The sequence below is a fragment of the Daucus carota genome, chromosome 6 (genome assembly GCF_001625215.2).
Source record: "Daucus carota subsp. sativus chromosome 6, DH1 v3.0, whole genome shotgun sequence".
Lineage (NCBI taxonomy): Eukaryota > Viridiplantae > Streptophyta > Magnoliopsida > Apiales > Apiaceae > Daucus > Daucus carota.
The window spans coordinates 30,689,301-30,709,933 of record NC_030386.2 but is presented as its reverse complement, the minus strand read 5'-3'; the positions used below and the strand labels follow the sequence as shown (position 1 = coordinate 30,709,933).

The window sequence follows — 20,633 nt, the reverse complement described above, 5'->3', positions numbered from 1 at the left end:
CTTTATATTAAGGTCAAAATTAACCTTATCTTTGACTTTATGTAAAGCATAAATAACTCTCGGTATATTTTGCACATGTTAAGGTACATATATACTCTATCTAGTGCATGTATGAATTTAGTTTTCACATATGATTATTTATTATAAAAGTAATTTTAAATTAAATACATTGCATGTGACTGATTCTTTTTTAAAAAAATAATGAATTATAATTTGTAAACATATAAAAATTCAATAAAATAATAAAATATTACTTTATCGATAAAGTAATAAAATATTATTATATCGATAAAATAATAAATTCGGTAAAGTAATATTTTTTGTCGGTCGCAGCAGTATTACTTTAAAGAGGTTTAACTGTAGATGAATTATAATCTGTAGAAAGCCTGAAGAAGCATGATGATATTGTGACAGAGAAAAAATTGAACAATTAAACATCATCACATTGCACCACATTATCACAAGCGCCTCTTCCACCACATTGCACCATACTATCACAAGCGCCTTTAATTGAAGGCCTATAAAGCACTGCCAAGCATCTCCAAGGGTGAAAACAAAAACTGTTAGCTAAAATATAATAAAATAATGATTATGTAAATTTTTACCTAAGGGGAAGGGTAGACACTCCAATGGTATTATGTATAATATGATAGCTAAAATTATACCTAAAAGGTTTGTTGGTTCAGCAAATATAGCCAATCAAAATATGGTTATCTATAATTTTTGCTAAGGGGAACATGGTTGGAGTCCAAAACCTTTACCTATTCTCTAAAATTTGACACCTAGATGCTACCTAAGTGCCATGTAGACAATTTAGCTAAGGGTTTTGTTCCCTTGGAGATGCTCTAATCTGCAGTGACTACTGCATACCTCCATGATATTAGGGACAATCTACGGGTGGAGTTGAAGGTTATTTTCCATCATCTCGGAGAGCATTTAATCAACAACGACAAACTTTTTCTTAGTTACATATCCAAAATACGTGCCTGATCGACGAAGCAGGTTTAAGCTTGTCTGAAGAGACTCTCACTCTCGGCCTCTCACTGACGTTTCTCAGAGATTTTTGAGCTTCTAAATACACAGTTTTATGTAGAAAAGGAGATTTTTCATTCATATACTCAAGAATTTTGGCAAGTGGCCTTGTTTCTCCTGCGCTGCAACGTTTTTCAACCAAGATGTTGCATGCACCTTTATCAGGTTGTACTTTTACCCCAGCTTCCAGCATATTTCTAAAGATCTCCATAACTTCATTAAAATTACCTGGAATAAATAATTATATTGTGCAGAACAAAATTATCTTGTAAAACTTTTGAATCATAAATAAAAGAGCAGAACGTGAGAATGATAAACTATAGCGTACTGAATACGGAAGTACTTTGTTAATTATTTGGATTAGGGTGTATAATAAATTTCAAATGAAAAAGGGCTTTTGGAGAACTTAAGGTGTGAAAGCAAGATGCTCCATAAAAACTGTGTGTGTATGACAATTAGAAGTGCAACCAGCTCCAGTTATTTTTTTTACAACTCCGTAGTCTGGTGGCCTCTTTTACTCTGTTGTGATCAAACAAAACCCTCGTATAAGTAATATGTGAAATAACTGTTGGAAGATCCTTTCCATTGCATCTGCTTCGGAAGAGGGTGCATTGATGATATCCTCTTCGCCTCTCCGGAAATATCAGCTTAGTAGTTTACTAAAAATGATCGTGCTGAAAACCTGTTAGTGACAGTAGCTTGGTTAAAAAACAACCGGGCCTTGACGCTTGTTCATAATCAGGTGAGATTTGTTGATATTAGAGTAACTTGATCTCCAACACTTATATGTTTCGCCTTGTCCATGTTTTTTGAACATGACGGCTAACATGGTCTCTAGCTTTCATAGCTTCAAGTTGAGATGCATACTTGTCACTCCGCTCGTCATTTGTGAATCTTCTTTCAGGATTCACAAAGCCAGTCATGGAAATGGTTGATTTTGCATTGAGATCGGTACTTTGAGATTCCGTTATCTTCCTCCCACTCAACACATCTCTTACCCTTGCTTCTTGTTTCTGCTTGTCTACAAATTTTAAGAGGAATCATCGCATATTAGAACTACATAAAACAATCCTCTAGCCAAATGCAAAGCTCGTGTTTTAAAAATTACCTTGTAATGATTGGGAGTGAAGCATTAGGGCCATGTCTATTTCCATTGCTTATCTATTTTATACGGAAGAAAAAACAAAATTTAACGGTTAAACTAACTACTCCGAAAAATCATAACAAAGGTCCTTCAATTTTAGGACGATGGATACTTCTAGCAGGAAAAATAAGTTGATCAACATTAATTACCTGAAATTGAAGCACTTTCTTCATTGTTTGAGTATAAAATTGATCTACATGTGAAAAAATAAAAAAATCAGGCAGTTGTCAGTTACAATAACAACGTAATTTAAATCAATCAATAGATTCATTTAAACAATTATTGACGACTAAACATGTTTCAAATTTAACCAAATCAATTCAAACAAAAAATGGTAGAAATATGAAATAATTAATAAAAGACAATGTTTTAATTGTTGATACTTGATAGATCTACAAATATAAGTATCAAAATTTTCAAGTACCTAATAACAAATACTATGATTCCAGTGTTTAAAATAATATATATTAATATTTCACATGATTATCAAAGATAAAAAATATGACCGCTTGTAAATTAAAATATATTGTTAAAACCACATGTACTCGTTACGATTTAATTGTAAATGTATCCTTAAAATAAGATCTAAGCTATGCATATACAAAATCGAAGAAGAATTACTTACAAGATATAGATGATCCCGTCTAAGATGATTTTACCACGAATTTTTTTCATTCACGGTTGTGGACGAAAACTTTTATGATCGATGATCTGTTATCATACAAATAGCAATATATGATAGTCTAAATAATGGTCATAAACTAAATTGAAAGGTTCTGGATCTAGAAAAATATGATATATACATACGATGTGTGTTTTTATGTGTTTGTAGATATAGTTTGTACAAACATTATCTGTATCTTCCGTGAAGTTCTATACTTAATGAAATAAATAGATCTTGACGATGGATATAGAAGTATCTAGATGGCTCGGGATCCTGTATTGGGCCGAGAGAAAGTTTAGGCCCATTTGAATATCCAAACACGCATGTATAAATACGCTCATAGTAGCCCGCAAGTGATGGCTCGACTGATTAAAGACCCTCTTAATCAGATGTTCGAATCCCAAAGAGAGAATAATTTGTAATTATGCCTTCTAGACAAGACCTACCGCTTAGGCTCAGTTTACCTAAACGTACAAAACATCGATAGATTTAATAAATACCGGGCTAATTAAAAAAATAATTTTCCTAACTCAAGATTAAGTAACAAAATATTAATTTTACTAATCATATAGTATTAGCAATTATTATTGTTTGTTTTTTATATTATAAAATTATATATAATTACACATACTTTTAAGGAGGTTTAAATTAAATACTATAAAAACTAAATATATGAATTAAATAAATCTTGTCGAAATAAAATTATTGTGAAAGTTGTAAAAAATAACATCTTTCTAATTAAAAAAAACAATATTTATTTAGGTGTTATGAATTTTTTTACCACTTAAGGTATTTAATTGAAAATTAAAATCTCCTTCATATAAGATATTCCTTTATAAGATACTTCATTCACAAATAAATCAACAAAAAGTAATTGCATACTATACTTCAGTTTACATACTACTTTTTGTGAAAATTATCCTAAGTATCGGATTAAGGTTTTAAAAAGGGATGTGAAACAAGTTTACATGTATTTTTTGTGAAAATTATTTGGGTCGGTTGGGCAAACTCGGCGAGATCCGATCCAAAACAATTATACTTGGGCATTGGGCAATGAAAATAAAAGCGTAACTATTAAAAACAATTTACTTGATAATTAAAGATTTTACAGCTATTATCGTTGTTTCCTCTCGAACAGCACTAAGAAAGAGCGATAGATACAGAAAATTAATTGGACAAAACTGAAACAACAACAAAGATCTACTACATCATTTCATCGTTTTCAAGTCAAAGGTATTATCTGTATCCACTCTGTATGTATATGTTGGCTCATTTCATGTTAGCTTGTTTTTGGCGTTTAGTTTCTAAATCTGAAATTTGGAAACCCTAGAGTTGTTTTTGAAACCCTACATTTGAAGGCACTGCACTGCTTGTTGTTGCTTTTACTTACGTTTGAATTTATATAACTGTTTGTTTCGTATCGAAAATGCCCCCAATTTGTTGCCCTGTCGTTTTTAGTGCTTTCTCCACTTTACCTAACAATTATGATTTGTTGTTATATTGAAATTTGTTTTCGATTATTTTTGTCTGGAGCTTGTTCAGTTTGCTACATTATGCGTGTGATGGTGGAATTGTGTTTACGGATTGGATTTGGATCTTGAATTTTTGTTTTTGGAGGGGGGCGGTTATTGATGTTTTGTGTGTTTGGTTTTGGTGTGGTGCAGAATTATATGAATGAAGCCGAGACTGGTTTTACGTGTAGTGGAGTGATTATTTGATTGGGTTTTGCTTTGAGTTGCAAGAGGAAAGAGGGAAGTTCAGTTATGGACAGGGCTGATGCGGCAGCTCTCGTGGAGGCCACTGGGTCGAGATTCAGTGATTTAGTGCTTATTGGAAGAGGGTCATTTGGGGATGTCTATAAGGGGTGAGTGTATGGAATTTTTGTTATACTGCTATTTGGATATATGCATTATGTATTTTGCATGATATTAGCTACATTGATTGATCGTCATGTAATTCTTTGTGTTAAGATTGTCGGTTATTATGTGTTGGCATTTTGCGTGTTAATTTCGGTAGAACTTTCAACTTCGAGATAAATAGGGAGCATCTTTAGTTTTTCCGGGGACGTCTTTTCTGCAATAGTTCATTTGTGGTATGATGGAATGAATTACACTTCTAAGAACAACTCGTGTAATCTTTAGCTTAATTTTGAGAGCATATTTCTAGATGATGAAACTACTGAATGTGTATTTGTTGCTTTATTACACGTTAGCTAAGTGTAGCTTGCTCTTTTCCACAACATTCCTAGGCTTTATTAAGAAGCTGAATCCTATGAAGTGTACAAGGTTGTTGAAATTAATAAAGCCTTGTATTCCAAACCATCATAGGAGACTGGAAATAAAAACTTCAAAAAAAAAAGTAAAATGACAACTATTAAAGAGAAACAAATGATTTTTCTTTTTTTTATTTAGATAAATTAGAACAAAGGAATATAAAGGTATTCGCATATAAAGTAAGAACTCAGGCATACTGCTAGATCCACCAGCACACGTATGTCAACAGAATAACAAGAATAATTAGGAAAGGTGAAACAAGCAATGGCACAAAAACTGTGTTAGCTATAGACATCCCATTTCTATAGCTTTTAGCCACCCTCGCCGATTTACAGAATCAGAGACTCACAGTCCGGATCCTTGGTAATATTTCTTTCTATTGAGTTTCACATAGAACTGCATTCAACTTATAATTAGTCATTGGCTACCCTTTTTATTAAACTTTAAGATATATCATTTACACTTTGGGCTGAAAAGCATAACTAAATCAGTTTCATAGTTTAGTACCTGCTTGGAAAGTACCATGTTTATCCTTCACAGGATTTAATTTAAAATATTATTTTTCTTCCTTGACCAGATTTTAGAACTGTTCCTTGGTTTGGTCTTCTGCTCGTGCTTTTTACAACAAGCCTGCTGTATAATAATGAACCCATGCTTTATTTATGCATCAGATATACGCCATAACTTTTTCGTTGTAGTGCATCTTATTAACGTATGCACTGTCAACATAATTTGATAGTCTTGTTGAACATTAATCCTGACCCTATTTTTTGAAACTTCACCATAAGTTATCGTCTGTAAATATGATTATCTCTAATGATTTAAGAAGCAACACAATATTTCACGCCTATAATTAAATAAGGTAAATTGGAAACAAGTTCAAGTAATCAACAAGAGATTATGTTCTCTTCATACTATGTTATGTATTATGAGTCTGTGCATGGTAGCACTTGGTATATGTTATGACATTGCCAGTTTTATTTTTCATGTCGTATGTTTTGGTTCCTATTATGATCTCATACCATATTACTGATGACCCTGTGCTGGTTATATATACCTTTTTTTTCTATTTTTTAGTTAATATCATCAAGTGAATTTCTTGAAAGCTGATTCAGGTCTAGTAAAACAGTGTCTTAGCAACATGTGGACTTTAAATAGGATGACCACTTCAATGTCTATAGTAATTAAGAAAACTAGGTTATGTGATTTAGCAGAATTATCTTTGCAAGTTTAGATACTGGCTAGGTGATGTTTAGACTTACATTTCCGGCAATATATTTCTCCATTCAAATTAAGTCATGGACTGTCGGAGGATCAAGTAATATGGAATTTTTGGAGCAGAATCCATATGCTTGAAAATTAAATATTTCGAACTTGCAATTATTTAGAATTTGAATAGTAACTGGCTTGTACATTATTGAAATATTTCTTTCTTTTCCATTATTTACTTGAATAAATTGTCTATGAAACTTGGTGTATTTCTATCTTGATAGGTTAGTTGAACACTGAGCTAATAATTTTTCTTTCTGGAATTTCAGGTTTGATAGGGAGCTCAACAAAGAGGTTGCTATTAAAGTGATTGATCTTGAGGAATCGTGAGTCTATAGCATAATATATTATTTTTCTTGGTTCTTTAATACTACACAGTATCATTACTTTGAACCATTCAATTGCATACAATGCACCGTTCTCTCTAGTGTATCGAATATGGAAGTGTGTATTAGAATGTTCTCCTTTCTTAAATTTGCCCTTTGTGCAAGAGTCGCCTAATACTTGAGGAATTAACCACTGTTCTTTTCCTTTGCTACCTTAGCTGCTTACAGGAGTTTAAAGATCTTTTGATTGACAGCGAGCTTTAATTGAGTCCTCTTGTCAAACTGTGTACCAGAAACACATGTGTTGGCTGTCAAAGTCTTTGATTGGACGATGTCTCCGCTTATTGGAATGTACTTTAGTTGGCGAAGTGCAAAAAGTTTTTTATTTAACGTATTCTATCTTTCTACCAAAAGTCTTTTTTCCTTAATTTTTTTGTGTGCTGTATAATGTTCCATTAACAAATAATGGACCTACTGAGTAAATTGAAGGGAGGTAAATTACCTACAAGGATAAGTCTTCTGATGTTATGCGTAGGTTATGCGAAATAAAGAAACATGGAAGAACAAAAGTGTAGAAATATACCAGCCGGTTACCTAATACCTGAGTGATATAATAATCTTTAGGTCAAAGGTACAGCTTAGCTACGACCTTGATATTGGTTTGAAGTTGGGATGTTTTTAGTTAAGTGTAAAATCTGTGAGTCAAAAAGAGTGCTTCAAGCACAAAACCTTGCAATAAATTGAGAGTTTATGCCGAACTTATCCCCTTGATTGAAAAAAACAAAAAGAGAACTTTAAATGCATTTGCTTCTCTTCCTCCGCAAAACAGAGCTGTAATATATATTGTCTTACTTTCTCTCTGCTGCCTCACCTCATTGGAGTTTTTGTGAATTTGCGCCTTTCACAACACTCTTCAGTGCAGTTTATATTACGTCGTTTTAGTTTAGCACACATTCAGTCAACTTTTTTGTGTTTCTTTGTTCATTGAAAACAAGACCTGCCGATGTTATAATTATTTAAATATTATTATTATTTTTGGATAGGAATAAGGAACATCAAATTCCTGATTTGAAGAATTTTTTTTAGTCTTTTTTTTGCTTGTCTAGGTGGTTATTTTTGTTAAGGAATTTTTTAATGCATCGACATAGCCTTTCACTTAGTTCCATATATTGTTTTCACTTACTCTGATACTTGTCATAATTTTTACAGAGAGGATGAAATCGAAGACATCCAGAAGGTAAATCCATATTATATGGAATCACAGATTAGAACTGTAGAGACTTTGCATAGATTCTTATTTAAATGTACTTTCTTTCAGGAAATAGCAGTTTTGTCACAATGTCGGTCTCCTTATATTACAGAGTACTATGGATCTTATCTGCAGCAAACTAAACTATGGATAATCATGGAGTACATGGCTGGTGGCTCGGTAGCTGATCTTGTAAGTTCTACTGTTGTCTTTCAAATGTTTAATTCACTACTATAAATTTTTGCAACAAGGCTTAAAATTTGGAAAGTGAAGTTAGAAACTACTTATAGATATCGCAGGAGAGCACCATGTTTAATGTCATACCTGATGCATGGAGCTTTTAAGAGATCTGATCACTTGATAATTCACTATTTTATTAAATTCACTCCTTTTTCATCAGAGAGAAATAAATATAGAAAGCCGGATCATTTGGGCCGCATATGAGAATGAGATGCGTAAATTCTCTGTTTATGTCCTTGTTTTTTACTTGATATTCCAAACTCTTTGTTAGGGGTCCTAGTCGACTTTTAAATCTCTATTTGATTCCAAAAAATTCATAGGAATCCCCAATACTCAAACAAGACACAGTTGGAAACTTGTTATAGTAATTCTGTGAAACTGTGGACAGACCTTGTTTGTTTGGTATATCTTGCCTATAAATATTTACTCAGATCTGATGATGTATAAGCTGAGGCTGTAATGCTAATCACCATACTAATACAGAGAGTTCTTGTGCAGATTCAACCAAATCATCCGTTAGATGAAATGTCTATGGCCTGCATTTTGCGGGACTTGCTACATGCTGTTGAGTATCTTCACAATGAAGGGAAAATTCACAGAGATATTAAAGGTTTGTGCCTACATCTACATCATAAATGAACATCCACAGTATGTCGACGAAGATGCCGCTTAGTACAGCTTAAGTTAATGGTACTCGGTCGAGTACGAGATTTTGGTAAATTATAAGTTTGACTGTCCAGTATATATCAGTTGGTAGCTAGGAGGTTAGTGTAATAAACAAGTCCTGCTTAGGAATATGTGAAAAAGAACATGCATTTTTGATCTATATTGGTGCAAGTCTGTAACGAGTAACTAATTACTTTTTGGGTTTACTCCTATAAAATTATATTATAGCTCCCCTAATTTTGATGGTATTTCCACTTTTCCCCTGCTAAAATTTGCACCAGTGTGTGTTTTGACAATATCTATATAATTCCTTTTCAGCGGCAAATATTTTATTGACGGAGAATGGTGATGTTAAGGTACATCTCCTATGTTCCAGAAAAGAGTGATTATTTGCAATGCCAACAATAAGTGCAAAAAGCATTTATATTGTTGATAAACAACTACTGATGCTATTTTTCTTAATTCAAGTTTTCCCCCATTTCTGTGGTAGGTTGCGGACTTTGGTGTTTCCGCACAATTGACAAGAACAATCTCTAGAAGGAAGGTACTACTCGTCCTCTACATGGTTTGGTGGTTCTGATATTGGCAGTTGAAAGAACTTCTGTTGATGTTTATTTATGTAGTAAATATCAGCCTTTTGCTTTAAAGTAATTTGTCAATTTTATACTCCCAAGACCTTCAATCTTTGCTTCAAAACTTAAGCGATTCAAGGTCAGGTGAAATATTTCCACCAATTCTGATAAATATGTGGGAATTTTCAGTATCCATCCAGTATTCATTATGATGCTTACACGTGTCTCTCCTTGTCGGAATAGATTCTCATTTCAGAAGTATTTAGTTACTGAACTTCTTGATAAAATTACTTGTGACTTGCGAGGCACTTTTATCTGTTTCCCGGTCTTCTTTATCCAGTTTGTGATATCAAGTTGCTTTCCATACTTCATGTTATATTACACTAGCAGTTTGCACTTGCTTTCTTCAACCATCCTCTCTATCTGAAACTCTTGCTGAGTTAGCTGTTTTTCCTTTACAAGTCCTCGTAATTTTGCTACATAATGTACTAGATTTCTACTAGAATGGAACTTGATGACTTTAGAGGAAATCGTCGAGGACTTGAGATTCAGTTTCACTGGGGCACAGGCTATGCTCTCTTTCTTTTAGTAAATTTGTATGCTTTCAGAGCAGCCCCCCCCCCCCCCCCCCCCCCCTCTCCTCTTTTTTCTTTTGGTCGATTTGGATTTATCACTTTGCTGATCATGCCTTATTTTTTCTTAAGAAAGTTACAAGTCTCAGAGCTATTTTTACCTTTATTGTTCTGATATGAAAATTCCGTAAGGTGTCAAAAAGCAAAACTAATGCAATTGGACTTGGCAGACGTTTGTAGGAACTCCATTTTGGATGGCTCCAGAAGTTATTCAGAATTCTGAAGGTTACAACGAGAAGGTTTTATCCAATAATTTTGCTCGGATCCTTGTCCATATATACAAGTATATATAATTATATATATATGTGTGTGTGTGTGTGTGTGTGTGTGTGTGTGTGTGTGTCTGTATGTATATAGACAACATTCTAAAAACATCCCTTTTATATAGAGTTTTGTGGTATACCATCACAAATCATTAGATGTATTAGAAATTCTGTTATAGAATATATATAAAATGTGACTCTAATGTAGAATACTATGATATAATATATTAATTCAACACTTGAAATTTGAAAAAAAATTGATTTTCAAAACTGGTTCTACAGTAGAATAGTTCTGGATAATTATTATTCAATTGTAGAATAAAGTTGGAATATTGCATAACTTCCGGTGATTTTTGGAATAAAAAAGTTGTATAATTTTGTTTTTAATTTACTAATTAAATTTTGTAATTATATTTCATAAAAAATTGATAAATATTTGTTTTGTGTATATTTTTTATAATGGTATACAACGGAACTTCTACATAAGAGGGAGTATTCTATGGAGTGCCATATATTTATATATGTATATGGATTGGTTCAACTAGTAACTTTTTTAATTGAGTAACTAACGCACAGATTATGCTATACATAATTAGCCGTTGTTGTTGTGTACCCTGATTCTTTCTAAACAACACCCACATGCTAAATCACGCTGGCCTGCGTGAGTCCAGGATAGTTTTATTCTATTCTTTTGTAATTTTATCGCTGAACTAGATTTATTATTTTTTGTAATGTTCTTATTCTACTTACTACATTAAATAAAAAACTTATAAAATACATTATATTTTAAACGAGAAGCCAAAACATACACAAGTACATAACACAATTACAAAATAATAACAGAACAGAAAAAAATACATAACACAAATTAAATCTACTGAACAAATCCATACATTAAAAAAAAAAAAACACATCAAAATTAAGCAAATATACTATAAATAATAAAAACAATGAAAAGACTGAAAATAAAAAAATTAATTTAATAAAATAACTTCATGAAAGTTTAAAAATATTGTTATTAAAATAATAATTTTCTAGTTATATCAAATGCAGAATATTACATTTAGCAGAAAAATACATAACATTACATTATTTAAAATACAAATGGATAAAAAATAATACAGGATACCTTTAAAAAGGTAAAAGTCAATCAACTTTCTAAAATATTAAGAAATACAGGAGGTTTCCTTTGGAAAAGTAAAAGTCAATTAACTATTTAAACTATAAAAAATACTGAACATTTTATTGGAACAGAGTAATATGTTTACAGAACATGGAACATATAAGAGGTATAAAAAATTAAAAACACACAACAAACCTTACAATGAAAAATATCAATCTCAGAATACAATGAATTGATAATAATATAAAAAATACTTTAAAAACATGACAAAATAAAACATTGAAATCAGTATAAAAAGTTAAGGCTACACTCGTAAAGAAACATATTTTCTTTGATCATTTTTTTTTCCCAATTCACCTATATTCATAGCACAAAAAATATATCGATGGGGATTCAAATTTTAAAAACTACTTCGTGTCAATTTTCATAATCACACAATACAATCGATGTGAATATTAGTTAGACAGTTTTTTGTTTTTCATACATTTAGATTTTGGGTTTAAAAATTACAGGACATAAATTTTGATCACTCATTTTATATTCGATCTGAAGAATATATGTATTTACGTTTTGTATATTTTATATAACATAGTAGTGTCTTTTGTTAAAATAATAAAGAAAACAATAAGAATTACAAAGTGCACACTGTAAAGTACAAAATAAAAAAATAACATAGAACAAAAAAAACTATGAAGATAAAAACACCGAACACACATAAAGAATATAGAACACAGAAAGGGATAAGTTTGTATGTTACATAATAAAAAAATGAAAACAAAATATCATTACGTAATAAATATTAAAGTTTAAAAAAATAAATTAAAACATTACTTCATGTAAATGTTTTTTGTGATGTAACCGTTGATCAGATCTGTTTTTTTACCTCTGTTGTTTTTATATGTGTGCATGCTAGTGAATGCATCTCATTTAACAATTTAAGGGCTCAAGTCTCAGTTCCTAAGTTACTATATTGGTTCCTCACTGAGAAGGACCAATATAGAATATGTTTTAATTGAAATCACCAGCTGGGTAAATTTTTTCCCAACAATATATACATAATCACCCTTAAATGTTACAAATGCAATTTGTCTCACCCTCAACAATAACAGTGGATCCAATTGAAAAAACTAGGCTTTTTGAATTCCGGATAAAATCTGGGCCCCAGGGCTTCTTGTGCACCCCTAGTCAGCATTCATGTCAACATATTTGTTTCTTTTAATCTGGTTCTGAATTTTCCTTGGATCATTGCAGGCAGATATTTGGTCTTTGGGGATAACTGCTATTGAGATGGCGAAAGGGGAGCCTCCACTTGCTGATCTTCACCCAATGAGGGTTCTTTTTATTATACCTCGAGAAAATCCCCCACAGGTATGATTGTTTATGGTGCTTGCAGGACCAATGTGGCATGTCCAATCGTGACCTCCTTTCTGCATGTCAAGTATTTATACCAATTCTGTCATCCGCTTAAACGAATCTAGTGAACATAACTCCCTGTATATGGTAGAGACAGGAACCTATGTGGCTAACATTAAATCCCAACACTTTTGCTCGCTACCTGGCATAATGTTTAAAAGCAGAAGCCAACACATACTGTTCATCTATTGCCAAGTGTAGCACTACCCTCTCAATACACTTGCATGGCTATAACCCCTCCTAAATCTGAGGTTTTTTTTTTTTAAATGTCTATTTTGTTTCCAATGTTTCTTGTACTATCTTTCTTTATACTTTTAAAACCCACTAATTTATCCAGTCTTTCTTTTCTCTTATATATACTACTTTCTTTATTAATGAATAAGTAAGCTGTACTTCATTAATTTATATCCTCGTAGACTATATGTTGTGAACTTGTGATACATAAAATCACGCATCTACATTGTATTTCTTCAGAACTCGTCAACTTCCCTCTGACGAGGTGCCAAACTATACTGGTGCTAAATCTTTGAGACCTTGCTTCTTGTTTCGAGATACTAAATATTTTTCTTTACAGTTCTTAGCCAAGTAGTTAATCTTTTTTTTTTGTTGCTAAATTAAGTAGTTACTCTTTTACTTTGTGTTACAGTTTAATTTATGTGCATTACAAATTTGGTTGACGCTAACCTTTTTTTGGCAGTTGGAAGAACACTTTTCTCGTCCTATAAAGGAATTTGTTTCATTGTGTTTGAAAAAGGTGCCTGCTGAGGTAGGTATCTGTACTGTTTTTTACCAAAATAGTAGTGAACTGTTAGAATGCGTGTTTTTTTACCAAAATACATTCAGAATAACTGAATAGATTAGTATTTACATAATCATTTAACCATGCACATTATGCTCATGTCCATAATAACAAGAGGTTTGTCCAGGGTGGGTGCCTCAGTTGAGGCATGCGTGCATGACTTTTTAGAATTCTGTAATCAACCATACCCAAAGTAAATGTAACAAAATGGCTAGCTTAAAGCAAAGCAAATAAAATTAATATACAGAACAGGACCCTTTGACAGGGTTAAAATCTAAAGGCTGAAATTGTTTTCTTAGCTTCATTTAATCTATCTGTTAAACATAAAATTATATTGATGAAGCTTGATTACTACTATCAACAAGATGACAAATTTTCATCCTTCCTGAAAATGAAAAAGCTCCCTCTTGGCTTGTTCCAGAACCTTGTAGTGGTTTATAGACTTACTGGAAGCCTATTCTAAATTATTCTCTTTTTCCTTTTTATTTCAGCGTCCCAGTGCAAAAGAGCTTTTGAAACATCGGTTCATTAGGAACGCGAGGAAGAGCCAAAAACTTTTAGAGAGAATCAGGTTCATTATAATGCTTGCCTCATTTACTGGTTTTTGTACGAAGCTGGAACCATGATCTAAGCTTGATAGATAACACTTTCCCAATTCAGTGAACTGATATATGTATGTATATGTGTGTGTATATATATAGAGAGAGAAATATTTCAAACTCGCTATGTTTAGGTTTGGCTATAAGTATCATGTTTTGCTTCACATTTCTCTAGGTGGTAAATATTGCTCAGATTTTTGTTAGTTTGTTAATCACTGGACAGTACTATACGTGGGAACTTTTAACTTTTGAAATCCGTCCTGGATAAAGAATGATAGTCACCACACAGGATGCTATAGGTCTGATGCATAATCAGTTTGTGTATATATCTATCAAAAATCTTCACAAGAGAGAGATGATTATTACCTATTTTTCATCACTAAACTAAAAATCTCACCAAATATTTCAATCAAGTGCTACCTGTTGTCATTTTTTTCTTCGTATCTTCACAGAGAGCGACCAAAGTTCCAAATAAAGGAAGATGGGGAAACCACTAGAAGTGGTACCCAGATTTTAGGGGAATCTTCTGGCACACTAAAGGTGACAAGGAACCCTAGAGTTGAAGATACTGTTCGAGCCAGGTTGGCTCTCTCTGTCAATTTCATATGGTAGTCTTGTTAATATGATGATATGTGGCTAAATGGTGGTTATGTCACAGCAGTCAGGGGAAGACTCTAAAAGCTGCTGGTTGGGATTTCAGCATTGGTGCTTCATCTAGCACTGGAACAGTGCGAAGTGTTGTAAAACCGCCTCAAGCTAGAGAAAGGAAAGCAGATGTATCACTCAGTCAGGCCCCACCAAGGAGAACTGCAGAAAGTGGTAGTCGCTGGTCTTCTTCTGGAAGTACAAATAACATATCTGAAGTTTCAGTTCAAACAGATGCTAGAGATCCACTTATGGATGAGAAACAAGAGCATTACCATGAAGATGTATGTCTCCTTCCTCTTCCACGTGTAACAATGCATATGCTTCAATTACTAATCAGTGGCTTCTGTCTTCTAAGTCCTGTTAAGTTAAGCAACTGAAATTTAGGAGTTGTTCACATCAAGAGTTGGAGTAAATCAACAATTTAAATTGCATAGTCTGCCCAATTTATATTAAAATATTCTTGTTGCAGAGGAGGTCATATTGCATGGTTTGCCTTTTATCCTTCATGTCTCCTTATCTATTTGAATTTAACAGGATGATTTGACAGCAAGCGGGACAGGAACCGTAGTTGTACGCTCTCCGAGAGGGATTAAGTCATCTTCTGTTTTTAGCGATCAGAGTACCTTGGTAGGATTGCTATCTATTTCAAATGAAAAACAGTGACATGTTTTTGGTTCCCTTTTGTAGTGTGGTTTGATCACTATATCTTTTTACTAAATGCCTGTGTTTATTTTTGGAACTACATACGTGCTATTTTCTTAAATACAAGCATTGTCACACTAGCATGAACGACATGCACTCCTGAGGGCTTTTATTGACGTTATAAATTCTATTTGACACCAGTCTAGCAGTACTTTTGCTTCAATGGAGGATGCTTCCACCACTGGAACTTTTCTTTATCGGGGACAGCATGATGATTTGGATTCTCCTCGAACTCCCAAGTCCAGACTTGGGATCCAAGAGAGAACTTCAAGTGCATCCCTTGAAGACAGTTCAATAAACCTAGCTGAGGTGGTTTTCTTTAAAATATATTTCCTTCTTATTGTTGTAGTTTTTTTTATTAAGCCTAAGGATACTCATTAGTATCTGTTCTAATGAAAATTTCTATAGCACTTAGGTATTGGGATTATATTATAATATTGATAGAAAATTTATTTATTTAATAAAACTGTCAAAACATGTTTCCTTGACTTGGGAGTTTCTAGCCTTTATTTCTGTCTTGCTAAATCTGATTCCAAAAAGTCTAAGTTATGAATGAGATGAGATTACTACTTGTTTTCCAACAATTCTATATTTTTAATTGTCGGTCACCTCCATGCTTAGAGAATATGAACGAGTGAAAGGTATTGCAGAACCACATACTATGTAAGCAGTATCATGGAATTTGTTTTTCGTTCAAAAGTAGCAAACAGCTAATATCCTAGATTCCTAGTGCTGCTCTAATGAACTCTAAGTTTCTGATATCCATGTCAAATGTATTTGAATTTTTCCTCTTTTTCTCAACCTGTCCTGCCCCAACTGATTGACTCTGTATATATACAACTCTAATTTAATCTATATCTTATCTCAACAGTTACTTGAGCTTAAATGTGACTGATGTCTAAAGATCAATTTTGCTTGTTGCCTTTCGTATAGGCGAGGGCTGCACTTCTAGGAGGATTGAAGAAAGGTAATGCCAAGGAAAGGTCTGGCCTGGGAAAGGGTAGCAAAGATGGGCAAGAAATGAAAAGGACAGATCAATTAACAGACAGCCCTGACTCTTCAAGGTATAAGATATAGTTGACTGGCTGAATTATCTACTCAAAGATTTGCAAAGTTTCTAACTTTTGCACGAGGAAGTATTACTGTGCAATCTGATTTTTATAAGTATTACCACAGACATTCTCGTGATTATGTTGATGCACTAAAAGCATTTCCAAGATCACGTCCAAGTGACGAAGAAAGCAGTGCCAAAATGTCTTCATTATTATTGTCAGCTCCACTATCAATACTTCTTGTCCCTTCATTGAAGGAGGTAATTCTTACAACTTTATACTGCTGGTGGATTCCAAAATGTTACTTGAGAGACTTTTATTGACATATAGATTATGAATCGCTGGTTCTAACATGAAATTATATCCTTCACAGATGCTGTTATTGAGAAGTTGGGGTTTTCGTTGTTAGCTTAAAAGTTGTACATCTTATCAGTTTGAATGAAGTTTAATTAGACTCGAGAAATGTTTATTTTTCTTCCCATTTTTGTCTCAGTGTTAATTACACATGGTTTTCTCTCATCATCTATTTATCTTTGCTTAAAAAACAACTAATTAGATATCGAAGAAAGACAAATTGGGTTGGGCAGTGTTTTTGTTGTTTAGATTGAAAGGGACGGACAATTATGCGCGTGGGTTAATTTTTCGATTGGAAATAGTGACAAGGCACTAGAGGTACAATGTTCTAAAACTAGAAACAAGAAAATCCGTGGTAACTGCATGTGAAGGCTGCTTAGCCAACATTTATTCATCTATATATTATTTTATGTGATGTATTTGATATATAAAAATTAGCATATTGAATGTTGTTTCTTTGAGGGGAGATAAATAGTCATCGTAAACTGATAGTAATTTTTTCAAAAAAGAGTTTTTATTTTGAAGGCATTAAGCTTTGTTCATTATTAGTATTAATATTAGCTGCGATTTATATATCAATTATGCTATTTTAGTTCTTTTTCTTGATGTGCATTTATAATTTTGAAAGTATTAAGTATCAGATTATAGTCTGTCGTTCTATCAAAACTACTAATACTTTTTAGTATATTATTTATAAAGATAAATTATAGATTCCTGGCTTAACAAAATAAGAGTAAAGTTTAGTGACCAGTGATTAAGGTCAGAGTGTCAAGACTGAAGCAATTGTGTATAGGGTTTACCTTAGGCAAGCATGAGCTAGGCAAGTGGACAAACTCCAAGTTGAAAACAACATTTTCCTTGCAGTTCCTTAGCAATTTTTTTTTTCTTCCCCCCGCAGTTCTTCAGCATGATTCTGTAATAGTGTCTATGTACCGACAGCGTACTGAAAGAATTATTTAAAACTTCTTATTTTGGCTTAATGTTGATAATCAGATTTTGCTATCCGGAAAACTGACCTTATAAAAGTATTAGATTCTTGTCTACGAATCGAAACTAATTCATTTAGTAGTTTTTAGACACTGCGGCAGGTAGTTGGTACTGTTGCTTTAGGTAGTAACTAGTGTGGTAAACAAAGTAATTAATGAAGGGACCCAGGAAGATAAGACGTGTAGGTGAATCGGTGATTTAACCACAGAAGAATCACTACCGTAATAGGTTCCCAACTAAAGGGAGATTAAGGATGGATGCATCGCTTTATAGTTGCAGTCTACATATATGTGCAGATCCCATGCACACTTATAGGAGATTTACATGCTTCCAGGGAAGTTTAAGTTTGAGCTCATGTGTAGAAGCTGTGCATGCTTCAAGAAAAGTTTTAAGTTTAAGCTGGTGTCTATTGGATTTGTGCATGCTTCATGAGGAGTTTATGTTTAAGCTTAGATTATTTGCTCCTTATTAAAATAAACAAAAAATTTATGAACTTAAATTCATGATTATCTTTGTGTATCATATAGGCTATCGGTGATGAATCAGAAGGTTCCCTTGTTCGTGGAATGACCAATTATTTTGTGGAAATGGAACGCGTAAAGCCTGGATCCTTTGAAGTTCTTATGTCTAGGATGCTTCAGCGGCTAGCAAGGTTTAGACATAATATTTTATGCTTGTCCTAGATGTAATCTACTTGATGGATATTCTATGAGCACATCATTCTGAAGTAGAAGTTTCCTGCAGTTCGAAGGAATCATCACTGAAGGATCTTCAGGATATGGCTGCTCATATCTTCACAAAGGGTAAAACAGTTACCGAGCAAACAAATAATGCAAATGCAGAAATTGATAGCAGAAAAAAGCAGCAGAACAAAGACGCTAATCAGAATTCCAATTTAAGTCCACTCGCGAGGTTCTTGCTTTCAAGGTTTGTCAATTGCAGATATCATACTTTTTCCTGGAAATGTGTATACTTGAATTGTCAAACATGATAGAGGATCCAAATGCAAGACTCTTAATCTTGAAGTCATAGGGTTGTAGACCAATGCCCAATAACATATATATGGTGTGGCCTAATATACTATGAGAGACCAATGCATGTATCTATATATGGTTTGAATGAATATGCACTAGATTATGGAACTGTGGTCAAGTGCATACTACTGGATAGCTCTGGCAGGGATATATATAAAGGGTCCTGGTCCCTGACAATCGTTTGTCAGGGTACCAGGGCCGTCAGATTTCTATTTGAAGGGTCCGGATTGAAGCATTTTTTTTTACCGATCCGCTATAATATTCCGCGGATCGGAGTTTTTCCTTTTGCTCCGATCTTAAGCTGTGTGTTGGATAAGACTTCCATAACAATCGCCTGTTATGGACCAAAACCCATATATAAATCTAATATTTTTTGCTCTTTTACAAGCCAGCATTACTTGAGAGGGGTTAAACCCTATTTTGTGGCTTTTATCTACCCTTATGCTTCAATTTTTCTTAATGAACCGTCACTTTCTCATTACAGATGGCAAGGCCAAGCATCTCGGGATCTAAATCCAAATTAAGAAGAGGTCTGCCGTATTTGCTGCTTCTAATTTTCCCATTGTATTTTTTCTTTTTCATTATTCTTTTTGGTTCAATGTACATAACATTTGAAAAAAAAATAAAAAATCTGTAGTAGTTGTGCAATTTTGTTCTTTGTTATTGCCACATTAGTTTGAATCTCCTTTTGTAGTGGAAAATTTGATGTATACCTAGGTTGCTAGTATTGCTGTACCATTATGAGATGCTAATAACGAACTGTAATTGTCCTATATTTTATACCACATATATACCAAGAAAGTTTGTCTCAGTTGCATATATCAAGTATTTCTCTTTGAAGACATTATTAAGATACTGGAAGAGTACAACGGCTTTATGGACTCATGTATCTTAAGGTGAAGTCGAAGACATTTTTTTAAATCTTAAATTTAAATTTCCGAGTCAAGTCTAGCGGTAAAAATGTATCTTGGTAGAACAAATACTACATCTGTTTCAAGTGAGTGAAATAAAATTCACCCAGGATGTTTCATTCTTTCTATTTCATACTATTTTATCTAGTATTTTCAAAATTAATTCTTATATCTTGTGTTTTCAATATTGACCGTCATTGATCAGCGCTATATTCATAATTCTCTTGTTAAGAATAAACAAGATCTAATCCTATACTAATCTTTTAAAAACTTTATATTGTTTCTAGGAAGCAAGTAGTCTATGTTTTTTTTATTATATATAGCACAATATGGTTTTGGGTGTTAGCGTGAAATCAAGGTTTCAAAATGCTATAAATGTGTTAAATGATCTGGCGTGAAGAAGTGAATGGAGGATAAAAGGATTCTGAGTTACAAATCCATATTTGCGACCATCTTTGATAATTGAATTTGGAGCCATATTCTAAAAGGTGATAGATTGATCAATATTTAACCTTTTTATACAAATAAATTGCTATCTGCTGCTACCTCTGTATAATTTTTTTCTATAAACAGCCTAAAATTTATTTTTGATTTTCCTTTATTGTATTAAAATTTAAATATTGAATTTTATTTAAAAATTCTACAAAATTATAAAATTTTAATTAATTAAAATACGCATAT

General features: G+C 32.9%; 1 protein-coding gene across 2 annotated transcripts; it reads left to right on the top strand.

Moving 5' to 3' along the window:
• The first annotated feature begins 3,833 nt into the window (after positions 1–3,833).
• Positions 3,834–19,852, top strand: LOC108228045 (uncharacterized). 2 transcript variants are annotated; one of them, XM_017403515.2, is made up of 21 exons: positions 3,834–4,073; positions 4,505–4,704; positions 6,652–6,708; positions 7,918–7,945; positions 8,027–8,149; positions 8,696–8,807; positions 9,182–9,219; positions 9,354–9,407; positions 10,238–10,306; positions 12,705–12,821; positions 13,564–13,632; positions 14,157–14,236; positions 14,717–14,845; positions 14,926–15,193; positions 15,447–15,539; positions 15,756–15,923; positions 16,548–16,678; positions 16,791–16,926; positions 18,535–18,659; positions 18,752–18,934; positions 19,526–19,852. In XM_017403515.2, the coding sequence occupies exons 2-21, from the start codon at positions 4,604–4,606 to the stop codon at positions 19,563–19,565; spliced, it is 2,121 nt and encodes a 706-aa protein (XP_017259004.1). In that variant the 5' UTR covers positions 3,834–4,073; positions 4,505–4,603; the 3' UTR covers positions 19,566–19,852. The 2 variants fall into 2 exon arrangements, with proteins under 2 accessions (XP_017259004.1, XP_017259003.1); XM_017403514.2 differs by having other exon boundaries at positions 3,933–4,073; positions 14,923–15,193; positions 19,526–19,765.
• Positions 19,853–20,633: the final 781 nt, after the last annotated feature.